The sequence below is a fragment of the Osmerus mordax genome, chromosome 12 (assembly GCF_038355195.1).
Source record: "Osmerus mordax isolate fOsmMor3 chromosome 12, fOsmMor3.pri, whole genome shotgun sequence".
In the NCBI taxonomy this organism is placed as follows: domain Eukaryota; kingdom Metazoa; phylum Chordata; class Actinopteri; order Osmeriformes; family Osmeridae; genus Osmerus; species Osmerus mordax.
Window position 1 is genome coordinate 18,235,838 of NC_090061.1, and position 23,544 is coordinate 18,259,381.

A 23,544-nucleotide genomic window follows, 5' to 3' on the forward strand; every position below is an offset into this window, starting at 1 on the left:
TAAATTCTGTGATACACCTAAGGATCCTACGAAACATATATTCATAAAATAATTGTATGGACAATGACATACTTGTTGTACCTTGTTGCAAATGTGAATCTGAGACGACCATTTATTTGACTGTTGTGCTCATTTTCTTAGATTGCAGATGGGACATGGGTGACATTCGTCTTAAAATATATTATTAATTTGCCAAAATTCGTCTTGATGTAGCAATGTAGAATCATTGTTATTTGGTAAATTATCCAAAAATCGAAATAAATCCAACCCTTTGAAAACATTCTTAAATTTCCAGTACCTTACAGATTACCTTAAAATTTTATCTTTAATGTTTTATTAAAAGGTATAAACAAAAGTATATAGTTTACAAAATCTCCATTCTAGACAGGAGTGTCTAGACACTACTGTTGAGCACACTCATTCTCCATAGTGTTCTCAGATGTGACATGGATGATTTCATGGTGTTTTTGCTTCTTTCTTCTCTGTCTGTTCTCTCCTTCCTCTGGCTTCCTCTCCTCTGCTTCCATGTTTTCCAGCTCTATCCTCTTCTCCACTCCCCCACCCTGCTCTCCTCCCAGCATCCTCCTCTCTCCGTTCACACTGTCTTCATCCACGACCACCTCCGTCTTTGTTATGTAGTCAATATCTGGGTACCTGGGGACAGTAGAGGCACCAAGTCAGGACTCTGGAGAACCAGAATCTGTTCTACAAGGTTAGCCTGTTCAGTCTTGAGTTGGAGCATGGTTGAGACACAGTTGTTATGGATGCTGGTGGTGAGTGTGTGAGGTGTCGGGGGGGGGGGAGGGACTGGAGACTTGAGAGATGGAGACTGTTGCTGTGAGCTTGTGTCTGTGGTGTTGGTTATGGTGTGTGTTGTGTATACGTGGTGATGTTGGTGTGTAGGACTACTCACCTGGGTATGGTGGTGGGGGGGTCGTCACAGATGCGGACGGTCCTACTGTGGAGGGGCTGAGGGAGGCTGAGGGGAAGCACAGCCACAGCGTGAGTCTCCTTGACCACAGGCGTCTCCTCGACAACACTAGTCTTCGTGGCAACAGGGTGACCGTTGTTGACCTTCGACTCCTCCATCATGCTGTTCAACAGTTGAAGCGCCGTGACAACGGGCTCCTCCTCTTTGATCTCCAGAGGGAGGGCAGGAGGCGGCGGATCCAAGGGTATCTTCTCCCGTCTCCTCTTCTGGGGGCGGAGCTTATTAGACTCTAGACACAGCAGGGACGAATGAAAGGTTAACTTCATACAACTTTAGGGGTGGGAAACAAAAACGCTAAAAGCCTATAACATCCCCCAAAAATGACTTTTAAACCGAGTGGGTTCATGCGAGTAACAGACGACGCTCACAGAAAAGAGCAGTGCGGCGTGAGAAGGTCGTAGCTACCGTTGGGCTCGTATTTGTGGCGCAGTTCTTCCAGCCTGAGCTGCAGCCGGATGCTGTCGCTCTGGCTCTGCTTGAGGGCCCGCTCGGAACTGAACAGCTTCCTCTCCAACTCCAGGGCCCGTTGGCTCTCAGCCAAGGCCTTCATCCGATGCATGGACAGCTCTTCACTTAGACGCTCCGCATCTTTCCTTTAGGACACACGCACGAGGAAAACTCTCAATCCCAGGCTTAAGATGACGGACAAATTGTGCTATGGTGGGTGGTCGTTATAAGCTGCGTGACCATGTAGCTGTGTGGGATGTGAGTGAGATGGGGTTAGGGGTGAGAGCTTACGCTGCGTTGGAGAGCTTCATCTTCAGCAGGTCAGTGTAGTAAGTTTCATCTGCAACCTCTGCTGCTGGGGCAGATGACGGCTGGGCCTTCAATGATAACTGGACACACACACAAACACACACACTCTGTAGTGGGAGGATAACGTTGTACAACAAAGCATGATATCCATACATTTGAGATGTTGTTTGAGAGTCTGACTCATCATGTTAGTTGTGTGTGTCCTCACCTCCACTTTCTCCAGGCGTCGTAGTTGGATCATGAGGGCCTGGATCTCACTGTTTTTCTCTGACAACATGGACTGGAGTCTTTCAAGCTGGGCAGGGTCAGCACGGGACCCCAGCAGCTGCATTAGGGTGGCGTTCTGGACCTGACACACACAGTAAGAGAACGTGTGTAGAAGATAGGGCGGGTGTGGGAGAAGGAAATGGGGCAACAGTTTATTTGGGGTTTCTCTTTGTGGCCAGTGTGTTGTGTGTGTGGTAAGTGTAACTGTAGAACTGGTTGTTAAACTCACTCGCTCAATACCACCACGCCAACAAACCGCTAGCTTTGCGGCAGTGTAGCTTGCTAAAGCAGTCTCTATGAAAGATGGTCAGTGGCGTGACACTGGCGAGTGACGGGAGGACATCTGTGACGTGTGTGTGTGTGGGGTGGTTCTGCTGTGAGACACAGTGCTCTCTTTCTTTGGTCAGTGTGTGTGTGGGGAGTGTGTGTGTGGGGTACCTTCACACGGTGTAGCTGCTGCTTGGAGAAGGCATGCTGCTTTTGCAGCGACTGGTGCTGCACCTTCATGCTGATCAACTGGCGTTCCATCTCCGCCCGCTTGTCCTCCAGCTACACACAGACACACGCCATTTGGAACACCCTCTTTGTACAGCATTACGTCGATTTTTTTGGAAGGTAGCGGCAATATAGCAGACCAAGTAGCTACCTCAGCAAATAAGGAGTTTCCCTTGCTGTTGGGGTCCTGGGCTTGCTGTAGAACCTGGTCCAACTGGATCTGCAGGTCCTGGTTGGCCTCCCGGGCTTTCTACACACCGAAACACGTATGTTTTTCAACCATAGATAGCTTTTTCCATCACCGACAGAATTTCCGCTTTTCTACAACAGAGACAAGACGTTCGTTCCTGTGGGGGGTGGGCCTCTACCTCCAGGGCGTTGAAGCAAGAGACGGCTGCCCTCTCCCGCTCCTCCTTCTCCTCCGTGAGGCGCTCCAGACACCGCTGGAGGTTGCTGTTGGTCAGTTCCAGTTGCTGCTGCCTGTACTGGGCATCCTGTAGGGAGCTCTCCAGCTCAACCTGGGGGGAGAGGAGGAGAGAGGAAAACACTTGCATCACGCCTTCTATTAGGAGCTTCTCAAGACAGTTTAGGTTTCCTTGAGAGATTGAACACAGAACATGACATGAGAACGCACATGGGCTCCTTGAGGCTGCTCTAAACGACTAACAAAGAAGAAATAAAAGTTCCTCGTCCACAAACGAAACCTTCCTATGTACGTACACGGGTGTATGTTAACCCTAACGAGTTCAGAGGGTGCGGATGTGGTTTGCATGTCTGGTCCCCCCACCCTGCCAACCTGCAACCAGCTAATCCTCTCCACCTGCAGTCTCTAGTGATGTACCACCTAGTGTATTCCAGTTGTCTTGCACCGCTGTCGTGTTTTTAAATTATTAGAATTATTTTTTACAATGGCGCCAACCTCCACGGTACCCCCCCCCACCCCTACCTTATGCTATTGGGTGTTCTCTGTTGCCGTGTTCAGCTCACCGTTACAGATTCCAGCTCCATCCTCTCCACCTGCAGCTCCATCATCTCTGAGGAGACGGTGTCCTGGGCGCGCTCCGTCGCGGTCCTCAGCTCCTCCGTCTTGCTGCTCAGGGCCTCCGTCTGCAGCTGCAGCCTGTGCTTCAGCTGCGTCTCACTCAACCTGGTCTCCTCCAGCTTCGCTTGGAGGTGCTCAATCTGACACACACACAGAAAGAGAGAGACATAAGAAAACACACGAAACATCAAATACAGACAATCCATCAAAATCCATCCCGACAGTAACCATCCTCAGGTACCACCTGGCCCCAGCCAAGTCCCCTTGTCCCCAGCTGGGTCTTCAGCTGTTCCAACACCTCACAATTTCAAACTATCACACAACCCCCAACATATTCAACAACCTTGTCCCTGCGGTCCCTGAGGGCCACGGCGTGGCTCCTCTCCAGCTGGGCCTCCAGCTGCTCAAGCTGCAGCCTCTGTTGGCTCTTCACAGCCTCGTAATCGGAGCGCAGGCTCTCCAGCATGCGGTTCTTCAGCTCCACCTCACGCTGAAGGGAGTATTTCTCCTGCTCCAGCGCCTGAGGGAGACACATCTTATTAAGTCTCAAAGCAGACAGACGTCAAGTGAAGTTTTGGTTTTTGTTTTCTCATGTTGGCTATAATGTGTTGTACTTTTGAACGTGGGCTAAATGTGCATCTTCCCTAACCCTGTTCATGTGGAGAGGAAGAAGAGTGGGAGATGATGGCAAGGCCACAGACTGCCCCGACAATAATAATCGTTATCGAGGCTGATACCAGGGTGCTCCAGTCACCAAATTTACAACAAATGACTGCTAAGCCTTGACAAATCTGATTCAAGGCTGGACAGTGACATTCCACGGGCCTGTCTTACCTCCAAGGTGTTTGTCATCTCTATACGTTCCTCCTCTATACGGTTCTCCAGCTCCTGCTGTCCATCCAGAAGCTGCAAGCCATACTGCGCAGACTTCTGCAGCTGCTCCTCCATCTCTTTCAGCTTGCATTTCAGCAGTGGGACCTCGTCTTCTTCCACGGAAGACATCTGAGAAATCAAAAAACGTAAAGAAAACAACAACAAAAAAACGAAGGCTCGACCGTCTCCATGACTCAACATCGATTATACAGTAGGCTAGCTATGCTAACTTAACAAACAAGAGCCAACGACAGCTGGTAGCGAGCTATTTGTAAACTGCATGGACAATGACATAGCTGGAAAAAACTCTAAATATATCTACCTTGGCATCTACAACAACACAGTATACATTGCTTACTTTAAAAGCCAGTAAAAAAATTCACAGCAGTACACTCCAAACCCTTAAGTCGCTAGCCGCTCATTATTTGAAATCCGCTCCTGTGCTAAAGCAAAATGTCGCGAGAAGCCGGACAACGCGACGCCCAAACAGGTTCACGTCTCCGCTCTGTACACGCATGCGCACCCCGCCCCGTAGCACTGGTGAAGTGTTGAAGTCTAGCCGTAGAAATCAGAGATACTCGGGAGATCTATGGTGTATTTCAGGGGCACCAGCTTGCTAAATGACTTAGCTACGATGTTTTGACACTGTTGTTTCAGTCCAGAAGCTGTAGTCTAAGCCTTGTACACTTACGAGATTCCCTAGAGTTGGTATGGAAAAACGAACTCGTCAACAGACAGATGTATTTCTTTGTTTACATGCCACTTGCTAGCTGCTTATATGTGACGTGGTGGTTTACTGGATGACTTTTCGTCAGATTGCAGAGCGATGGATCATGCCCTGAGAGACCAGTTGTCTGGGCTGGTGGAGGAGCTGACCACCTCTGGAGAGCCCCAGCTAAACCAGGACAAGATGAAGGAGCTCAAGAAGATCTGCAAGTAAGAACTAGGAAGGAATACAATTACTTAGTCTAGTCTACTAAACTCTGGTTTGATTCTCATCTTAAAATGAATGGGTCGTTATGAAGCTCTGCAGAAGCCTGATAATGAACATTCATTTGAATCAGGTGTGTTGGAGCAGGGAAACATCTAAAACATGCAGGACAGTGGGTCCTGAGGACCAGGGTTGAGAAACACTGCTGTAGACTGTCTGCTAAATATAATTACAATTACACAGACCTTTCATACCATGATACTTTACTGTAACCTGACTCTCCTCTCCCAGAGCATCTAAAACTGTACTGTACTGTAGCCTACTGAATGTACTGTACTGTGGTTGTCTTCTCTCAGAGCCTCTAACGACTACATTGAGCATGTCTACAACCTGCTGATGTCTCAGCTGGCTCAGGAGCATGCTGAGATCCGCCTCTCTGCCTTCCACATGGCCGCAGAGCTCTTCTCCCGTTCGCACCACTTCCGCCTCCTGATTGTCTCCGACTTCCAGGACTTTTTGGACCTCACTGTGGAGACAGACTCCGACCAGCCGCTCCCCCCACCTAAAGGTAACCCGAACACTATCGTCATTGGGTCGTTAGCGCAATGTCCAACATCCCCTAAATTCCATACAGTCTATATAATATGTCATGAAAATATTATGTTCTCACACAGCTTAGCCTTAAATTGGGCTTTACTGTCCCGCCTCTGTCTGTCTTTTTTAATGAAATCATGCTCAGTAAAAAAAAAAATCCTTGTTCAAAAAGTTTGACATGTGCTATTTAATGTTGCTAATGTAGAGGTAGCTCGTAAGCTGAAGACCCTGGCCATTCAGACGATTCAGGCCTGGCATGCCTCATACGGAGATGCCTACAAGAAGCTGGGCCTGGGGTACCACTTCCTGAAACAGGTCAAGAAGGTGAGAGGATATGCTACGCTCAGTTATCCAGAGAATCAAGGACACCTGCCAACGCTGTCTCTCTCTCTCACTCTGTCACTCTCACTCTCTCTCTCTCTTCCTCCCGCTCTAGGTGGACTTCCATGATGTCCAAGCCAGGACTCAGGCGGAGAGGAAGAGAGAGGAGGAGAAGCAGAGAAGGCTTGACAGGATCTACAAGGAGAAGGTTGAGAAGGCCACCATGGAGATGGAAGGTATGCCTCTCCCGTCATATGACTACCTGCACTTAGCCATGGAACTTAAAAACTGGACTTTAAACCTTTCTTGTTCCAACCAAAAATGTATTGTACGTGCTATTAAGATAAGTCAGTCATAATTGTGACCCTTGACCCCTGGGTGTTCGCAGAGTCCTGTGAGGAGATACAAGAGTGTCTGACTGAGATGGACACCTGCATGAAGCTGCTGCTGCCCTATGAGTTTGACCTCTCTGTTTGGGAGGCAACAGTCAATCCAAACACAGAACCAGCCTCTGAAACACCAGTATCAACCAATCAGAGCTCAGAGACCTCAAAGCCAGCAAATGAGATGACAGAATCAACCATTGAGAAAAGGTCTTCGGTCCAGGTGACGCATGATGGGACAGAAGTTTCCTCTATAGACCTTGATGAACAGCCTTGCTGCAGCAAAGACCTGCACGAAGAGAGAGATGAGAAGAAGGAGTCAAGCGACGAAGAGAGTGAAATTAATGAGGTTCTGGATGAAGACTCCTTCATACGGAACACAGGCCTCATCTCTCACAAATACAGTCTAGACCTCAACCTCACCACAGGTGAACACACACACACACACATACTGTACACAAACACACACACACACGCACACACAAGGCCACACACTCACTGTTACCCACCTCATTTCAGATTTGCATCTGAAAGAGACGGAAGAGAATGAGGCTGTGGTAACCACAGTTAAGGATCTCCATAAGCTGATTAGCTCCAAACACCTGCCTGCTGTCAAGTCCTGGGTCCAGGTGAGGGGTTTGTGTGTGTGTCCAGATGGAACTCCAGAACTGAACCAATGGAATACTATATTGCAGCATAAAGACAATTAATTACTTTGTGTGTGTATGCATACCTGTGTGTGTGTGTCCAGGTGTTTACCAGAGCAGGGGGTCAGGATCAGTTGTTAAGACAGGCGTTGGACCTGAAGAAGGCTTTAGAGACTGCCATCAGAAAACACCAGGACCTGCACATAGACTACTGCACCAGGCACCGTAAAGTGGTAGGTACAAACAGGCACTAACCCAGGGTGCTCAATGGATACCAATTCACATAGGCAGCATGTAGGGACCTCACCAGAAGAGGGCAGTATTGCACAGTGTAATAATACATTCTTCTGATCTCCCAGAAGACAAAATGCTGTGAACTTCTCTTAGGATTTGTCTGGATGTCCTAAAGGGAGGTGAGCGGCACTTTCCGCTAGGAGCAGGGCTATTAGGAGGTGCAAAATGAGAGAGAAGGGCTGGGAGGAATAGCATGGCTTGGAGGTCCAAGACTGGGGGAAGAGAGCAGGAGGAGAGAGCAGGAGGAGAGCGCAGGAGGAGAGCGCAGGAGGAGAGCGCAGGAGGAGAGAGCAGGAGGAGAGAGCAGGAGGAGAGAGCAGGAGGAGAGAGCAGGAGGAGAGAGCAGGAGGAAAGAGCAGGAGGAACAGGGCTGGGAGGAATAGCAAGGCTTGGAGGTCCAAGACTGGGGGAAGAGAACAGGATGAGATAGCAGGAGGAGAGAGCAGGAGGAGAGAGCAGGAGGAGAGAGCAGGAGGACACAGTAGAAGGAGCAGGATGGGAAGAGAGAACAGAAGGAACAGGACTGGAAGCAGGAGAATAGAGTGAGAGCTCCAGGGAAGACAGGGATGGACATTTGTAATAAAAAAGTTGGGACGTCAGGGAGAAGAGGCTGAGGGGTGAGGGACAGAACGCTGGGAGGAAGCCCGGGTCTTTACCTCGTCATTTCCGCCACTCCCTGTCTTTTCCACTCCACTCTCTTTATTTACCTCTTTCTCCATAACCCTTCCCTCCATCTCTCCCTCTTTTGCTCTGCTCTCTGTCTTGTCCTCTCTCTTTCCCTCCCTCCCTCCCTCCCTCCCTCCCTCCCTCCCTCCCTCCCTCCCTCCCTCCCTCCCTCCCTCCCTCCCTCCCTCCCTCCCTCCCTCCCTCCCTCCCTCCCTCCCTCCCTCCCTCCCTCCCTCCCTCCCTCCCTCCCTCCCTCCCTCCACCAGTCCATCCTTAGCAGCTGTAGTTATGAGTGCTCGTCTCATAATGACAGCTGATATGCCAGTCTGTCAGGTAGGAGGGGTGCAAGGGGGAGCCAGCCAGCGGTGACAGTGACAAAGCAGCCCACATCTCTCTTTAAAGGGTTATCACTGCCAGCACCCATTCTCCATGCAAGCAGCCCCGCGCTATGATAAAGCTACAACTTAAAGCCCTTTATCATAATTAGTTTTTCCTTTTTACCCTTAAAAGCATTCCATTACTTTATTCCTTTTATCGCCATGGTGACACGCGGGGGGATTGCTTTCAGCGACTCAATAAACTGGGCTCTGATTGGAGGGAAAATGGAGGAATCAGCAGCCTGACTATCCTGCGGGACGGATTTACATGAAGGAGAAAGAGTGAAGGAAAACAACAAGACACTTAATGTACTTGCTGACAGTAGTCCTCTCCTGTCTTCCACTCGTTTCCTCCACTCGTCTCCTCTTCTCTCCTCTCCTGGTCACTAAGGTGTTTGCCAGTGTGTTGGTTTGTGTTTGTGTGTTAATAGGACAAATTTGCCCCGTCCCTGTAGCAGCAGGCCGTTAAACATGCAGCTTGCTAGGATATGCTGTTGTTTACCTACGATAAGCCATCTTATCAGGCTACGGAGAAACATCATTGATGTTGTGTGTGTGTGAATAAGAGGGCACTCCCCCTTTCATCCACGATAGAGATGTTAACTGTGTGACAAGTGTGTTAGGGCTAAAGGTAGGTGGGGCTGGTGGTGACAGTTTGCGTTAGGGTAACTGGCAGTAATGATGATGAGGAGGTGTGTGTGTGTGTGTGTGTGTGAGACTTGAGGTTCAGGTCTATAAGCTGGCTGTCAGTGTGGCTGAGGAGATCGAGATGTAAGCTAATGTGTCAGCTGACCAGACTGGCCCCAGCAGTGGATGTCCGTGGGGAGACCGGTCGGAGTGGGGGGGGGGGGTTTGAAGGTAGAAACCCCCTGGGTCTTAGAGAGTAAGTATAATCATCAAGCCCCCCTTTACTGAGACCTGGGACAGGCCTCATTACCTTTGGCTGGTCCCATGATCTCTTAAACCATCTCTGTCTCTTCTCTCTCTCTCTCTCTCTCTCTCTCTCTCTCTCTCTCTCTACCCATCCATTCCTTCTCCGAATATCCTTGTTGACTGTCCTCCAGCCTCACTCCCAGAAGCCTGACTGTACCAGCCTCTATGCTACCTTTTAGTAATGCTACTCCAAGTCTCTCTCTCACCTTCACTCCAATCCTCTCTACCCTGGTCTCTTCCCCGGCCTCTCTCCCCCGACCTTTGTCCCCTGGCCTCTCTCCCCCTGCCTCTCCCCCTGCCTCTCTCTCCCTTCTTATTCCTGAGTCTGGGTCTCACCTCATTACTTCCTGACAGGAAGGCCTCTTTCTATCAAACGCCACCTCTGGAATAACACACCATATTTGGTCATGGCCTCCTGGGCACTGAACCAATCAAACAGCAGCTACATATATGTGTGATGGAGATATTCATTAGCTAACGTTCCCATGATGCTGCTGGGCTCTCCTGCAGACCGAAACCCATCTCATTCTGCTACATTTTGTTATGTGGGGGGACGTAAACGCATTGAGATAATACCCTGGCCGCATTATAGCCTGGCAATATTCACACTGGCCCATCTCCCTGCATGGTAATGTAGAATGTAATCTAATGTGTGTGTGTGTTTGCGTGCATGCGTATGTGTGTATTCACAGCCCGAGTGCTGTTTCAGAGCAGAGTATTAACTTGTCTGCAGAGACAATAGAGAACAACTTTCAGGTTTATTTTTCACCTCCAGCAGGTCTCTGTGTCCTCCCTCCCTCCCTCCCTCCCTCCCTCCCTCCCTCCCTCCCTCCCTCCCTCCCTCCCTCCCTCCCTCCCTCCCTCCCTCCCTCCCTCCTTCTGACAGCGTACGATGGTTCATTCCATCCCCCCCCTCCCCGCCACCACACCAACCAGGCCATACACCTGAGTTATTGGTTTGCTGTAATAATTTGCTGGAGCTTCCAGAGTGGAGGGGGTTATTAGCATATAAATAGCAGATGCACAGAAGACCATCACAGCTGAGCACATTTAATTTTTAGTTTATAAGATTGAATGGGTTTTTAAACGCATAGCCATCAAACTTGCCAAGAGACAAATGAAGTTGAGAGTTCAGTTGTCCGAGGCGGCCCTCGGCGATCATTTTTTTAAAGGATAACAGAGTTACTTAAGGGGGAGCGCTTGGCTGGGGCGTGTAGGGGCATGGGGGGGGGGGGGGTGACCTGGGTGGAGCAATAGACATGCTTTAGAGACTTAATTAGACCATACAGGATATATGGAGGGGGGGCTAAGGTGAGGGATGGAGGGAGGAGGGCACAGAGGTCCTTTACCCTGCAGGAGTGTGTTGTGTTATTTAAACACACTCATTATCCAGGCCTCCGACCCGGGAAGGGGGACCGAGGTGGGACACACATGGTCAATACTGCTGCTGAGGGAGACAAACAAACCAGGAGTGGTGGGGAATGTTTTATCAATCCCAAACATACCAAGGTATAGATGGATGGATCGATGAATGGATAGATAGATACATCGATAGATAGATTGAGGCAGGATAAAGACAGCGAGAAAAGGATGAAGGGAGACACCCAGAGACAGAGATGGAGAGACACCAAGAGAGGTATCCCAGCCGGTATTGTTTGCAGGCTCAGCAGAAGCTGCAGTGCTAAGCTTCAGCCTTCTGTGATACATCCTAGTGCTTTAGTTAGCACTGCTAGTTTATCTCCCCACACAAGAAAACTTTCCTCCGGTATTTTATAAAAAGGAGAAATGGTGGTGAGCTCTCTCTTCGCCGGATAAGAAACTGGTTGGTTTAAATGCAAAGGAGTGCGTGAGGAACGGAGGCCATATTTTAACTGGGTTTGTGTCAGCAAAATGTTTCTATATAAAAGCTAATTCCCTCCTCCGTTTGTACAAGAGTTACAGCTTTGCCACCTCTCCACGACACCACAGATTTTATCACCCCAGAATTAAGGTGAATTAAAAGTAAAGTAATGTTTGTTGTGCAGGTGGTAGTGTGGGGGTGTAGTAAAGGGATCTATCAGTGGAGGAATAACTGCCTTGCGGAAGAGAGAGACAGCCGGGATAAACAAAAGTACAATCTCCTCTCCTGCTCTGCAACTGTCACACACACCCCCCCCCCCTCCTTCCACAGAAGGTGAATAACTGGGTCTGTGTTAGGGACAAATGTAGAGAAAGTTTGTGCAGGAGTGGGGGAAGCACCTTCTCTCCCTCCCTCTCTTTCTCTCTGTCTCGTACATGTGAGTGTGTGTTGCTGTGTATTCAGTGATTGGTATCAAACTTGGGTGGGGTAGTGTGTGTGTGCGAGGTTTGCGTAGGCAGAAGAAGCCATTGTGTACTCAGTATCAAATGTTCTCTGTATTTGTTGTTGATCAAGCTTGTTGTATAGAAAGTGTCCTTTATCAACTGTCATCCGTATTGGTGATTGATTAATAGATTAGCAAGCGTTTAATAATCTATGCTAGTCTCATCACAAACTGAGACACTGTCTTTCTAGTTTGTGTGGTCTCATGTGTTGTCCTTTTGGCCTCTAGTCTCTCTTTCTCTTTGTCTTTCTCCCTATTTTCAGTACCACGTGCTTTATTGACATGATTCTTCATGTAACAGGTTTTGCCAAAGCAGTCCACAGTGAAGGGTCAACACATGCAATTGTTAACACATATTAAGAACTTAAACATAATCAGTTATAAAACATCCATACAATTGTTTGGATTTAATTCCAGGGTGAGGTCACTGAGTCTATATTTTGAAAGGAGTCATCTCTGCTTTCGATAGATGTTCAGCCATTTCATAATCTCTGTGGGCTCGATCGTTGTTTTGTGTTTTTCTTTTAGTTTTTCTCAGTGCGCCACATAGACTTGTTAGTTTTGGTATTTGGTTTATTTAGTTTGGTGTTAGTAAAGCAGTGCTTGACTGAGAAGGATATGTGCCAGGTGGTGACTAGTTAGTTAGGCTGACCAGCTTGGACTGGGAGCTCTTTTTAGGGGTAAGTATTTTTTATGGTGCTTATCCCATCTACTATAGTTATGATGGCTGAGTTGACCCTGTAATTGAATATATCTCACTTTCATAAAGAGCAATTTGCTTGATGACACTGCCAAATATTTTGCACCAAATTCTAATTGGGATATTTATGTAATTAAATGTTTAATTGCATTAAAGCAATACAAGCTTTTTCTTTTAGTGCATTCGATGCCTAGCAGTCTCCCCCCCCCCCCCCCCCCTTTCTCTCTCTCTCCCATTCTCTGTCACTGTTTCTTTCGGAATATACAGAGTGGTAATTATGGGTTAATTATGCTGTAATTGAATTGTTAGTGTTGTAAAATTAAGTGGTTTCATTAAGTGTGATTTAATTTATTAACATCCGCGTTTGTAATATTCAGAGCAGGCGGATGATTCCTCTGTGATTCTCCCTGTGCTTTCATCCACTGCTTCTCTCTCTGTCTCTCTCTCCATTTTTCAGTCTCTCTCCCTCCCTTTCTCTGTCTCTTGTTCTCTCTATCTCCTCTTGCTCCCTTTCTCTCGTCTGTCTTTCTCTTCTCTGTCTCTCTGTATCTCTATATGATGGGTAGTACTAGAGAGCAACGATCATAAAATGCCACGGTCAACACGCTAATAAACACACGCTCTCACAAAGAAAAGAAGGAAAGGAAAAGTCATTTTTGCCCTCTCTTTCTTTTCGTAGCAGACGTAGGTGTTATGATTGAGGTAATTAAGCTGAATGAAGGTGTGTATGTGTGAGAGCGTGCGAGCGAGAACAGTTTGCCGCTACACAGCATTCCAGAGAGTGAAGGTTAAGGGCGCTATGTGGAGTGTTTATGAAAATGACCCCGAGATTTAAACACGTTCTGTTATGCATTGTAGCACAGGGAATGGTTAACTACCTTTAGAGGAAATTAAAAGGCATAAATTCTGTTTAGCGCTGATGTGAAGTCCCTTCTAGGAAGAGCAGAGAGGAGAGATAATATGGGGAGGAGGGGAAAGAGTATGAGAGGAGAAGAAGAAAAGGGGAGAAAGAGACAGCGAGAGGAAGAAGGGAGAAGAGGGCAAAGCCTTAGATGAGGAGTGGAGGAGTGAAGGGAGAGAAAAGGATGGGAAAGGAGGTCATTGGACTGTGGGGGCAAAAGATAACGGAACAGAGGGATGAGGGAAGAGAATAGTAAGAGAAGAAAGAGACCTTTTCCCCTGTCATGAATTCCCTTCTCTGTTTCTGTACCTCCAAAACAGCTCCCTGACTAGTGATGATGCAGCGCAGCGTATAGGACTGGGCACCCGACACTGGGGGACAACAGAGGAAGAGAGGGAGGGAGAGAAGAAGAGACGAATAGAGGGAGGGAAAGAGAGAGAAGGAGTGAGAGAGGGAGAAAGGGAAAAGAGGGAGGGGGGAGAGGAAAAGAGGAAGGGAAAGGAAGAGGGAGAGGAAGGGAGGGAGGGAGAGAGAGAGAAAGGAAGAGATGGAGCGAGAGAGGAATTTAGGGAGGGAGAGAGAAAGCGATGGAGCGAGAGGAAGAGAGGGAGGGTTCATCTCATTGCTCTTCCTACTATATTGATGGAGCTCATTTACCTGAGAGAGGTTAGTAAGATCTGCAGTAGCTGCAGACCACAGGGAGGGGGGAACCACAAGTCAGCTCCTCCAGCCCGCCCTGTTGATTCGCGAAGAGAGGGACAACCACATACACCTTCCCCAACATGTGTGGGTGTGTGTGCTGCATGGGTGTGTGACAGAATACTACCACACACAGTCTCCAACCGTAGCCTGACACAGTTCACGTAAGATGAAGAGTTTGACACCCAGTTTTTTTACACTGTATTTTCACTGAAAAGAAATTCGGCAAATCACGTCAAAAAGACCAGCCAATGTGTCTGAACCCGAACCCGAACATCACTTCTACATTTTTTTCGAAAGCTGTGTCGGGCAGCTACCCTCTAGTGTGTGTGCTGCGATAGCATGAGCAGGTGTGTGTGTCTTTGGTGTATCTGGAGGTGAGAGTGTGTAGGATTTCCAGTCTACCTCCTGAGAAGCGAAAGGCAGCTTACCTCTGTGGACCTGACCTCTCTCTGACCAGCCTCCTTATCACACACATACTCCTACAATCATTCCCTCCATCCTCTCATCTCTCCATCCAGATACTAGATCCCACTCCCAGCCTGCAAGACGGAGTAAACCCCCCTTTTCAACAGTTCGACTGATCCAGGCTGAGACCCAGGAGTTGAACTTAGCCGGGCTGATAGGATAGACTGGTGCGGGTGTGGGCACAGGTGTAGAGGCTAGGTGGGGGTCTGTCTCGATGGGTGCGAGGAAACATCAGAGTGGGCAGTCGGGAGGGGTGTGGTTATGTATGAAAAATGATAAACGCCTCTTTCAACCCTTCAGATGAGAGCATCGGATGATGAAGATGAGGATTTCGAGGAGGTGCCGGAGAAGGAAGGCTTTGAACCCCACATTCCAGAGCATCTAAGAGAGGAGTACGGTAAGTTGACTTAGCTGGAGGGCCACTTACACACACACACACACACGTGCACAAACAAGAGAGACAAACAAACAGCAATAAGGAGAACCTGCCATAGTAGTAATCTTCATAAGATCTCACCCTGGCCCCTAGAGACCATAACACACACAGGCACACACACACACACACACACTCTCTTACAGCGGACAGGCACAGATTAACAGAGAGAAGGTGTGAAGGAATGCCCCTTAAAGTGTGTTTGTTTGTGGAAGGCTGACTTGTGGTCAGAGGTCAGGGGTCAGTGTGTGCAGTCGGCCAGCCACGTTCCCTCTCAGTAGACTGTTAGCCCAGGTGCTACGGAGCACAGTGCTGCCAACTGCACCTGTCACCGGAGCAACGACCCCGTTCTGAAAATGTTGTTTTGTGTCTTTGTTTGAACCTGCTCTGGTCAAGTCCGGAGTTAGACCGAGACATCCCTCCTGTGTGTTAACAATAATGGTGTGGTTTCTGTCGGTGTGTGTGTGTCTCCGGAGCCAGGCTGGGTTTGATTAGTGAGCTATGTAATGATCTGTAGAGGCCATGCCAAATTAACAATGCCACCCTCTTAATGAGGTCCCATTAGGCCTGTTGTAATTTACTACCTGTACCTGCACCTTCTACTGCCTAGACCTGGGACACATCCTCCCCTGCACACACACACACATACACACAGCCAGCACTGGAATTAGAAGTTATACGATTATATTGAGGTCCTCTTGTGTACACAGTATTTTAAGACAGAGCGAGGGTAGATAGAGCTGTTGTAGCAGTCTGAAGTTGCTTTGGCAAAACACTTGGCAGCCTTACACACAAACTGTGTGTGTGCGTGTAGTTACAGATATCTTGTCAGTCTGCCACTGTCTCAGAGGAATGTCAGACTATCAACTGTCCCTCTGTCATAATGAGTTGTGTCTCAGGTGGATATAATATGATATATATTGACGATGTTTTTGAGAATTAAAAAATATATTTGTTATCTTTTTATGGACAGTCTTCCTGGCTGTCTGTCTTTTCAAAGCCCGGCTTTCATCTATAGGGACCCAGATCACAAAGCACTCGGCCTCACTTCTTTTCTTCAGCTCCTATTTCTTTCTTTTATTCCCCCCCCACCTTCTTTCCGCCCCCCTCTCCCCCTCTCTCTCTCTCCTTCCTCTCCTCCTCCATTCTGTGCTCTGCTCTTTTCACGGCTGATCTCTTATCTATCCCTTTATCCTGCTTCTCCTGTCAGGACGTTATCTCTCTTTCAAATTTACATTTTAATTACAAGGCCTGCTGAACTCAGGAAAATCAATACTCTCTCTCTCCTCCCTCTCTCTTTTTCACTCTCTCTTTAATTCTCTCTCCCTTACTTCCTTCTCTCGGCTCCCTCTCTCTCTCTCTCTCTGTCTCTCTCTGTCTCTCTCTCTCTGTCTCTCTCTCTCTGTCTCTCTCTCTCTGTCTCTCTCTCTCTTCCTCTCTCTCCCCAGGCCAGCCCACTGGCCCTCTCTATTTCCTCCTATTGATCTATCTCTTTAACACCTGCTACTTTACTGCTGCAGACAAATAGCTACCATTTTGGTCAATTTAAAGAGAAAAAGAAAGGATTTGGTAGTATTTCAGCTGGGCCTCGACGTAGGGGAAGATGGAGGGATGGTGTTGTAATTCAGAGGGATGGAAGGATGGCGTGATGTGTTGGAGTGATGGAGGCCAAGGGGTAGGGGGTGGGCTACTTGTACATGGGAGCGGTCAGGTTTATAAATGCATTCAGCTGAACTGTGGTGGCTGGATGGGGCAGCAGGGTCACTGTGGGGAGGTGGAGTGTCACAGTAGCAGTATTTTACTGACTGGCACTGCATTAGGTGGGTTATACTTGCCCTCTGTAGCACGGCTGTCTTTTTTCATCACACTCTCTGGCTCCTTTTATAGGAGAGAGGAGAGGTACTGTTTGACCTGTCAGCCAGTCTGTTCTCTGAGGTAACAACTGCTGTGTTGGATTGCCATTCATATTGTCTGACTTGGCCAGGTCTAGCCTGGTCTGATCTGGCCTGGCAGGCTGTGGGGTTGTTTGGGGCAAGCTGCCGGCTTATAGGTTGTCTTTGATCTCTTCTCCAGCCCTAAGCCCTGTCTGACCTCCACACACACGCTAGACCACCCAGGGGTCTGCAACAGCTCATTTCTAGACGTGTTGTTGTCACCCTGACCCCCTCCCCCCCTCCCCACCAGGTCTTGAACCTTCCACCAGCTCCTCCAGCAGCAAGAAGCCAGCCTCTTCCTCCTCCCGGCCCCAGCCCCGGGCTCCTCCCCAGGACCCCCAGCCGCTCCCTAGGAGCAAGAGAAGAGCCCTGGAGGAGGAGCAGGACCCCACCTGTGCTGCTGCCACACTGAGCCTCCTCAGACAGCGCCTCCCACAGGCCTGGTAACTCTCTGCTCTCCTCCCCTTCACCCTCCTCTTGCTCTCTCTCAAACCACCAGTATGAATGCTCTCTCTCTGTATGAATAGCGTTTCAGCAGGTCCAGAGCAGCAGACAGCAGGCTTGTCCAGTGATGCAGTCCCAGGGTCCAGCCAGGGCCAGGCTGATGTCCCTGTCATCCCCTTCGGTCTGGACCTGTACTACTGGGGCCAGGAGCAGCCCACCGCTGGAAAGATCATCAAGTACTCACCATTACTCACCCTATATTACATGGATATTATCAATACATATATACCGTTCGGGCACCATGTACATATTATATACATAGCCTCATATTACTACTGCAGTATTATTTACACCTTCAATCCACAAGAATCACATTGCTGGTTGAGATGACAGTGCTGCTTTGTGGGCTCTGGGTGAGATGCTGCATGGAGTTTTGGTTTCTGATTGCAGTCGCTGTACGTGTCCACAAGAGGGTTCTGTTGTCAGAGGCCTCAGTGGATGCAATGGCTGTAGTGCGATGTCTTGGCAATGGAGGCTTTCTTACAATAATTGAGCTCAACCTTTAGAGCCGTAGAGTGTTAAAGCACTTCTCATCTTCCTCCTCTTCCTCTCCTCCTCTTCTTCTCCTCTTCTTCTCCTCCTCTTCCTCCTCCTCCTCATGCTCCCCTTCCTCCTCTTCCTCTTCTCCTCTTCCTCATGCTCTTCCTCTTCATGCTCCCCTTCCTCTCCCCTCCTCCTCATGTTCTTCCTCCTCTCCTTCTTCCTCCTCCTCTTCATGCTCCTTTTCCTCCTCTTCCTCCATGTCTTCCTCCTCCTCCTCCTCCAGGTACTCTTCCCAGCACCAGTTCTGGGTGCCTAACGAGGTGGAGGAGGAGGTGGAGAACCCGGAGCTGAGCGCCCAGATGAAGTCTCGCTACATCACCTTCGCCGGGCGCTTCACCCCCGTCACACACACCTGCAGGGCGCCCCTGTCCAACGGGTCGCTGTGTGAACGCCAGGACAGGGTCAAGGTCAGACACACACACACACGCACCTGGAAAAACACAGACATGTACAGTTGTGTAGTGGCAAGTTGACCTGTGTGTGTGCGTGTAGTGTCCGTTCCATGGTGTCATCGTGCCCCGTGATGACCTAGGCCGCCCCACTAACCCCGAGGACGCTGACCGCCTAGAGAGAGAGGAGAGGAAACGGCGAGAGGAACAGCCTGGTGAGACATACACACACCATGCCATGATCACCCTGGTGTCTGGCTGGACCCAGAGCACACAGTCCTTCCTTCCAGCCCAGAACTAAGGAGGAAGAGGAGGGACGAAGGGAGAGAGGGATGAGGGAGTTTTTGATTAAGGTAAAGATGAGGTGATAGAATTGGAGAGATGGCCAATAGAGGAATAATAGACTGGGCTTGACTGGGCCAGATCTGTCTGTCCTTCTTTCTCTCTTCTGGCCCAGCACAACCGGGCCCAGCTAAAAGCCCATTAGTGTGTGTGTGTGTGTGTGTGTGTCACTGCCAGGTAGCCAGAGGATATGGTCTCTCTCCCTGCAGTGGCTTGTTAACAAACAGGTACTAGGCGTCTGACTGGCTTGCCTGCTGGCCACTCGCTTGTGAAATAGCATCTTTTGTAACTAACTACACTATTGATCCACTACTTCATCAGACCTAGCCATCCAGACAGACAGCCAGGCACTGTCACAAACACATGCGTGCACACACACACATATATATATATATGGGAAAGACAGCATGTGTGTGTTATATATATATATATACGCGCACACACACACACACAGGTGGTAATGGGGTACTAGCCTGCAAAATATATATGTGATAGATATATATATATATATATATATATATATATATATCACACATGCTGTCTTTCCCCTTTTAGGGCAGGCTAGTACCCCATTACCACCTGTGTGTGTGTGTGTGCGCGTGTGTTGTGAAGCACGGAGACAGACTCCAAGAGAGAAGGTACGCCAAAGGGTTTTAATAGCACCTTTTGGTACAAAACAAAAAAACATTAACAAAAACTGAGTTACGTCGGCGTGTTTCTTGTTCTCCCAGGGTCTCTTCCTTCAGCCCTCCTGGCTCATGTGGTTGGTCTTGTTTCTCCTACGGCGAGTCTGTGTAGCACAAAACCATGTCAACCCCCATATTGCCCCTGTTTGTCCCCTTTTGTACTCACCAGGCGTGAGGTAGATGAGGAACAGGTGTGCCTCGTTGAGGCTTTGCTCCTGTAACGAGGCCAACGGGCTGCCAGGCCCATGGCTGACAAGGCCCCCTTGTCACAGCGTGCGCGTGCGCCTGCAACTGATCAGCCCTCCCTGTGGTCACTCTCTCTCCCACCGTTATATTGATTTTGTCTCTAACGGACGCAAATAATTTCTTTGTTTTGCTCACAGCCACACTCCCAGTCCCAGGGCAGGGTTTGGCTTTCTGAATGTGAACCCTATTGTCCACCCCCTCCCCCTGTCTCAGAATAGGCCTGCCCAGACCGCACGAACATTAGCTCGTTAGCGCTACAGACAAGTCACATCTTTGACGTGTCAGTGACACCAGGCTCACAATCCGTCTTTACACATTAAGACACAAGCAGATTTTAATTAGCTTTTCTTACATCAAGCCATGATAATAATTAGCTAGCTGGGGAGGCCGCTTTAGCCTACTTAGCGTACTTAGCATACTTAGCCAGCTTTAGCATAGCTTTTAGATAGTGAATAGCATAGATTTTTGTCATTGTCATCATAGAATGCTGCATGATAGAGGACAAGAGAGATATCTACAGAGGACTGGGTTATGTGTGGCATGAAGGTGTGTGTGCTGTAAACATTTACATTTAGTCATTTAGCAGATGCTCTTATCCAGAGCGACTTAAAGTGAGTACAGGGACATTCCCCCGAAGCAAGTAGGGTGAAGTGCCTTGCCCAAGGACACAACGTCATTTGTCACGGCCAGGAATCGAACTGGCAACCTTCAGGTTACTAGCCCGATTCCCTCACCGCTCAGCCACCTGACTCCCTTCAACGTAAACGTGGGTGTGTTATGTGAATATTTGTGTAGGGTAGACTTGTTTGAGTTTTGTGTCACTGTCTGTATATGTATGTTTGCGTGTGTACTTGAATGATGTGTGTGTGTGTGTGTGTGTGTGTGTGTGTGTGTGTGTGTGCCAGGCTAATGCCAAGGGCCATCCCAGGGTATCTTTTACACCAGACTAGACACTAGGAGGTCCTGCTGCCGGCCCTAAAGGGCTGGCAGACTTCCAGCTGCCATGTTTGTAGAGTGTGTTTCTGTGTGTGTGTGTGTGTGTCCCGGGCCACAGCTGGAGCTGTAGCGAGGCTGTTGACAGAGGACAGGGGCCTGGTGCAGAGGCTTCAGACAGATTAACTTAATAAGACCCCCCTCCCTCCCCTCTCATCTCATCCCTCTCTCCCTCTCATCCTGGCCTGGGAATCAAAACACACAATAGACATGACTTAAACCACTCAGGGATCATGGGCCTTGTGTAATAGAGCCCCCCCCCCCCATACACACACACCCACACACCTCAACCCCCTCCCCAGCCCCAATCACACCTCACGCAAAAAACAGTCACCCCCACCCCTTCACTCCCCCCCTCTGACACACACACCCCTAGGGACGCACACACCTCCCCAAATTAATTAGTAACTAAAACTGGGCCCCTCTTTTACAGGCTTGTGGGACTTGGGGGTGGGGTGGGAGGGGAGGGTGGGGGGTACGGAGGGGGGGTGATTGAGAGGGTCTAATGCCAGACCAAAATAGACTACATTTTTTCAATTACCGTGTGGTTTGTTGGCGGTTATGAGGCTGAGCTGATGGAGCAGTTAACCTCCACACACCAAGGGCACTCCTCGGGGGCAGGGGTATGTGTGTGTGTGTGTGTGTGGGGGCGGGGGGGGGGGGGGGTACAGTACAGATGAATCCTCCATACACACACCTTGACTAGCTACCTACCTACTTAACTAAGTCCCACAACACACACCTCAGCTAGCTCACACACCTCAGTAAACGCTCGCTCACGCTCAACTAACTCACTCACTGCACACACGGCATGTTCACAAAACCTGTTCAGGCAACCAAAGTGCATTTAGCCTCTGTAAACATGCTGGCTCATTCTGTATAGACCTGGACCAGATTAGATGGGTCCAGCTACCTGCAGGTCAGAACCTGTGGTTCGGATTACAGGCCAGGAACGACTAGGCCTTCTCACTGACAAAGATATACTGCTGTTTACGCTGTTTACACAATATTTAGACATTTTTGTCGTGAAGGTGTCCTGGATGATAATGTGTTTGTTTGTTTGTTTGTTTGTGTGTGTCTGTGTGTGTCTGTCTGTGTTTGTGTGTGTCTGTGTGTGTGTGTGTGTATGTGTGTGTGTGTGTGTATCTACGTGTTTATGCATGTGTGTGTGTGTATCTCTCTCTCTGTGTGTGTGTGTGTTAGAGTGGCGGGACCCTGAGCTGATGCGTGACATCGAGGCTGCTACAGGGGAGGACCTGGGCTCCTCTAGGACATACGGTAAAGGGCGGGGCAAGGGCAAGGGGAAGAAGAAGAAGAAATACCCCAATCTGAGTGACCTCAAACAGAGCGCCAACACCTCCCGCTCACGCCTGGAGAAGAAGGTCTTCAACAAGTGAGTAGTTAGCCAGCTAGCTGCCTCTCAGACTCCAGAGATGATGAGAGAGAAAGATGAGTGGTAGATTGTGTCCTGAGAGACAACTGACACAGCATACAGATGTTTGAACTGTCCATCGAGACCTGTCATTCAAACTGACGCTGAATTTGTTACTTGATAGATTATGGGTTCATTCATTTATTCATGTATTACTTCATTCATATTTCTCCTTGTGTCTTTGTTCCAGGAGTTCAATGCGGAGAGTCACTGAAGTCATGAATAAAATGGACAAACGGAAACATGAGAAGTTTTCGAACCAGTTCAACTATGCTCTCAATTAACTACAGCTCTTAACTACTGTAGTGACTTTTGTATGCTCGACTTGAATGCCATTTTGATGTCTTTGTATGAGATTTATTTTAGAATTATGTTTTTTTATATAATTTAATGGTTGCCAAATGAAATTATTTATTTTTTACTTGTGAAACTATTTGGAATTCGAAAATGTTTGGCATTGTAATGTCCTCAGGAATTTTTGAAGAATATATTAATGTTGATATTCTGAATTTGTTGCTGTTTTTTGAAGTGTCTTTTTTTGTACAAAAGTGCAGAATGAACACAGGCTGTCCTCTACATTTGATGTATTAAAAATTGAGTGTGTAGTTTAGAACTTGTCAGCCTTGTGATTTATTTATCTCCTCATACTTGTCCTTCCCTCTTAGTCAAAACCCTCAAGTTTAATACTGATGATATAGCTAACAAATTTGCCTAATGATTGGTTGTGCATCCATCCACTGTGAGAACTAAACAAGGTGGGAATGTTGCATGTGGTTTTATTCCATCATAACATTTAAGTATCAAACCAGTTTGGACTGATTCCCTACAAAATACTGTTCATGTTGAGTAAATATTTAACATTGACAGCTGAGCAATAAAGCATAACATCAAAGCAGTGGGCTAATTCAATTGTTTTACCTAGAGTTGTTGAGCAGCAAAAGAAGCATATAAACTACTGGAACATGCATGCCTCTTTCGAAATGCTGCCAACTGATACAAGTATTTGTTCAAGTAGACACTTTAGGTTGTCTTTTGTAGCCTATATTCCACAAATCATATTTAAACCACCAAGTGGTCATCTTTGTGTGTCTGGCTACATACAGATAGTCGAAACTTTTGTAATGTTTTCAGTATTGACATCTGTACTTCTCTATGGCGACGAAGCTTGGCAGACGCCGATAGGCTGCATAGACTCCAAGGCAAAATACATCAAACCGTAGGCTACGTGGTTAGACACTATAGAGCATTAGTAGACTGCATATCCAATGCATGTCACATGGATAATTATTCAGAAAGTATAATAAGAAACATGCATAGGCTAGACAAAATATGCCAATGGAGATTGTCAACTTGTAATTTGGC

The 23,544-nt window shown here is 48.3% G+C and overlaps 2 protein-coding genes across 3 annotated transcripts; one reads left to right on the top strand and one right to left on the bottom strand.

Annotated features, from left to right (window-relative positions):
* Positions 1-128: 128 nt before the first annotated feature.
* On the bottom strand, positions 129-4,813 carry spdl1 (spindle apparatus coiled-coil protein 1). Its single transcript, XM_067247896.1, has 12 exons — positions 4,783-4,813; positions 4,386-4,553; positions 3,895-4,071; positions 3,497-3,691; positions 2,878-3,027; positions 2,661-2,759; positions 2,453-2,563; positions 1,956-2,096; positions 1,730-1,827; positions 1,397-1,584; positions 914-1,220; positions 129-654 (listed from the first exon to the last, which is right to left on the bottom strand). The coding sequence occupies exons 2-12, from the start codon at positions 4,551-4,553 to the stop codon at positions 402-404; spliced, it is 1,887 nt and encodes a 628-aa protein (XP_067103997.1). The 5' UTR covers positions 4,783-4,813; the 3' UTR covers positions 129-401.
* A 152-nt stretch (positions 4,814-4,965) lies between these two features.
* Positions 4,966-23,018, top strand: uvssa (UV-stimulated scaffold protein A). Of its 2 annotated transcripts, XM_067247662.1 has the most exons (15): positions 4,966-5,132; positions 5,240-5,360; positions 5,712-5,923; positions 6,155-6,273; positions 6,386-6,506; positions 6,659-7,081; positions 7,173-7,282; positions 7,405-7,533; positions 14,981-15,077; positions 17,298-17,490; positions 17,575-17,727; positions 18,318-18,501; positions 18,587-18,698; positions 21,954-22,143; positions 22,373-23,018. In XM_067247662.1, the coding sequence occupies exons 2-15, from the start codon at positions 5,251-5,253 to the stop codon at positions 22,464-22,466; spliced, it is 2,247 nt and encodes a 748-aa protein (XP_067103763.1). In that variant the 5' UTR covers positions 4,966-5,132; positions 5,240-5,250; the 3' UTR covers positions 22,467-23,018. The 2 variants fall into 2 exon arrangements, with proteins under 2 accessions (XP_067103763.1, XP_067103764.1); XM_067247663.1 differs by having other exon boundaries at positions 4,966-5,360.
* The last annotated feature ends 526 nt before the right edge of the window (positions 23,019-23,544 follow it).

Excerpts from the sequence above, each read along its gene's own strand:
- spdl1 (XM_067247896.1), bottom strand. The coding sequence starts at position 4,553 with ATGTCTTCCGTGGAAGAAGACGAGGTCCCACTGCTGAAATGCAAGCTG. Across the intron at positions 2,097-2,452 it reads AGCAGCTACACCGTGTGAAG|GTCCAGAACGCCACCCTAAT; the intron begins GTACCCCACACA and ends TGTGTGTGTCAG. Across the intron at positions 1,828-1,955 it reads GACGCCTGGAGAAAGTGGAG|TTATCATTGAAGGCCCAGCC; the intron begins GTGAGGACACAC and ends GTGTGTGTCCAG.
- uvssa (XM_067247663.1), top strand. The coding sequence starts at position 5,251 with ATGGATCATGCCCTGAGAGACCAGTTGTCTGGGCTGGTGGAGGAGCTG. Across the intron at positions 5,924-6,154 it reads GCCGCTCCCCCCACCTAAAG|AGGTAGCTCGTAAGCTGAAG; the intron begins GTAACCCGAACA and ends TTGCTAATGTAG. Across the intron at positions 6,274-6,385 it reads TCCTGAAACAGGTCAAGAAG|GTGGACTTCCATGATGTCCA; the intron begins GTGAGAGGATAT and ends CTCCCGCTCTAG.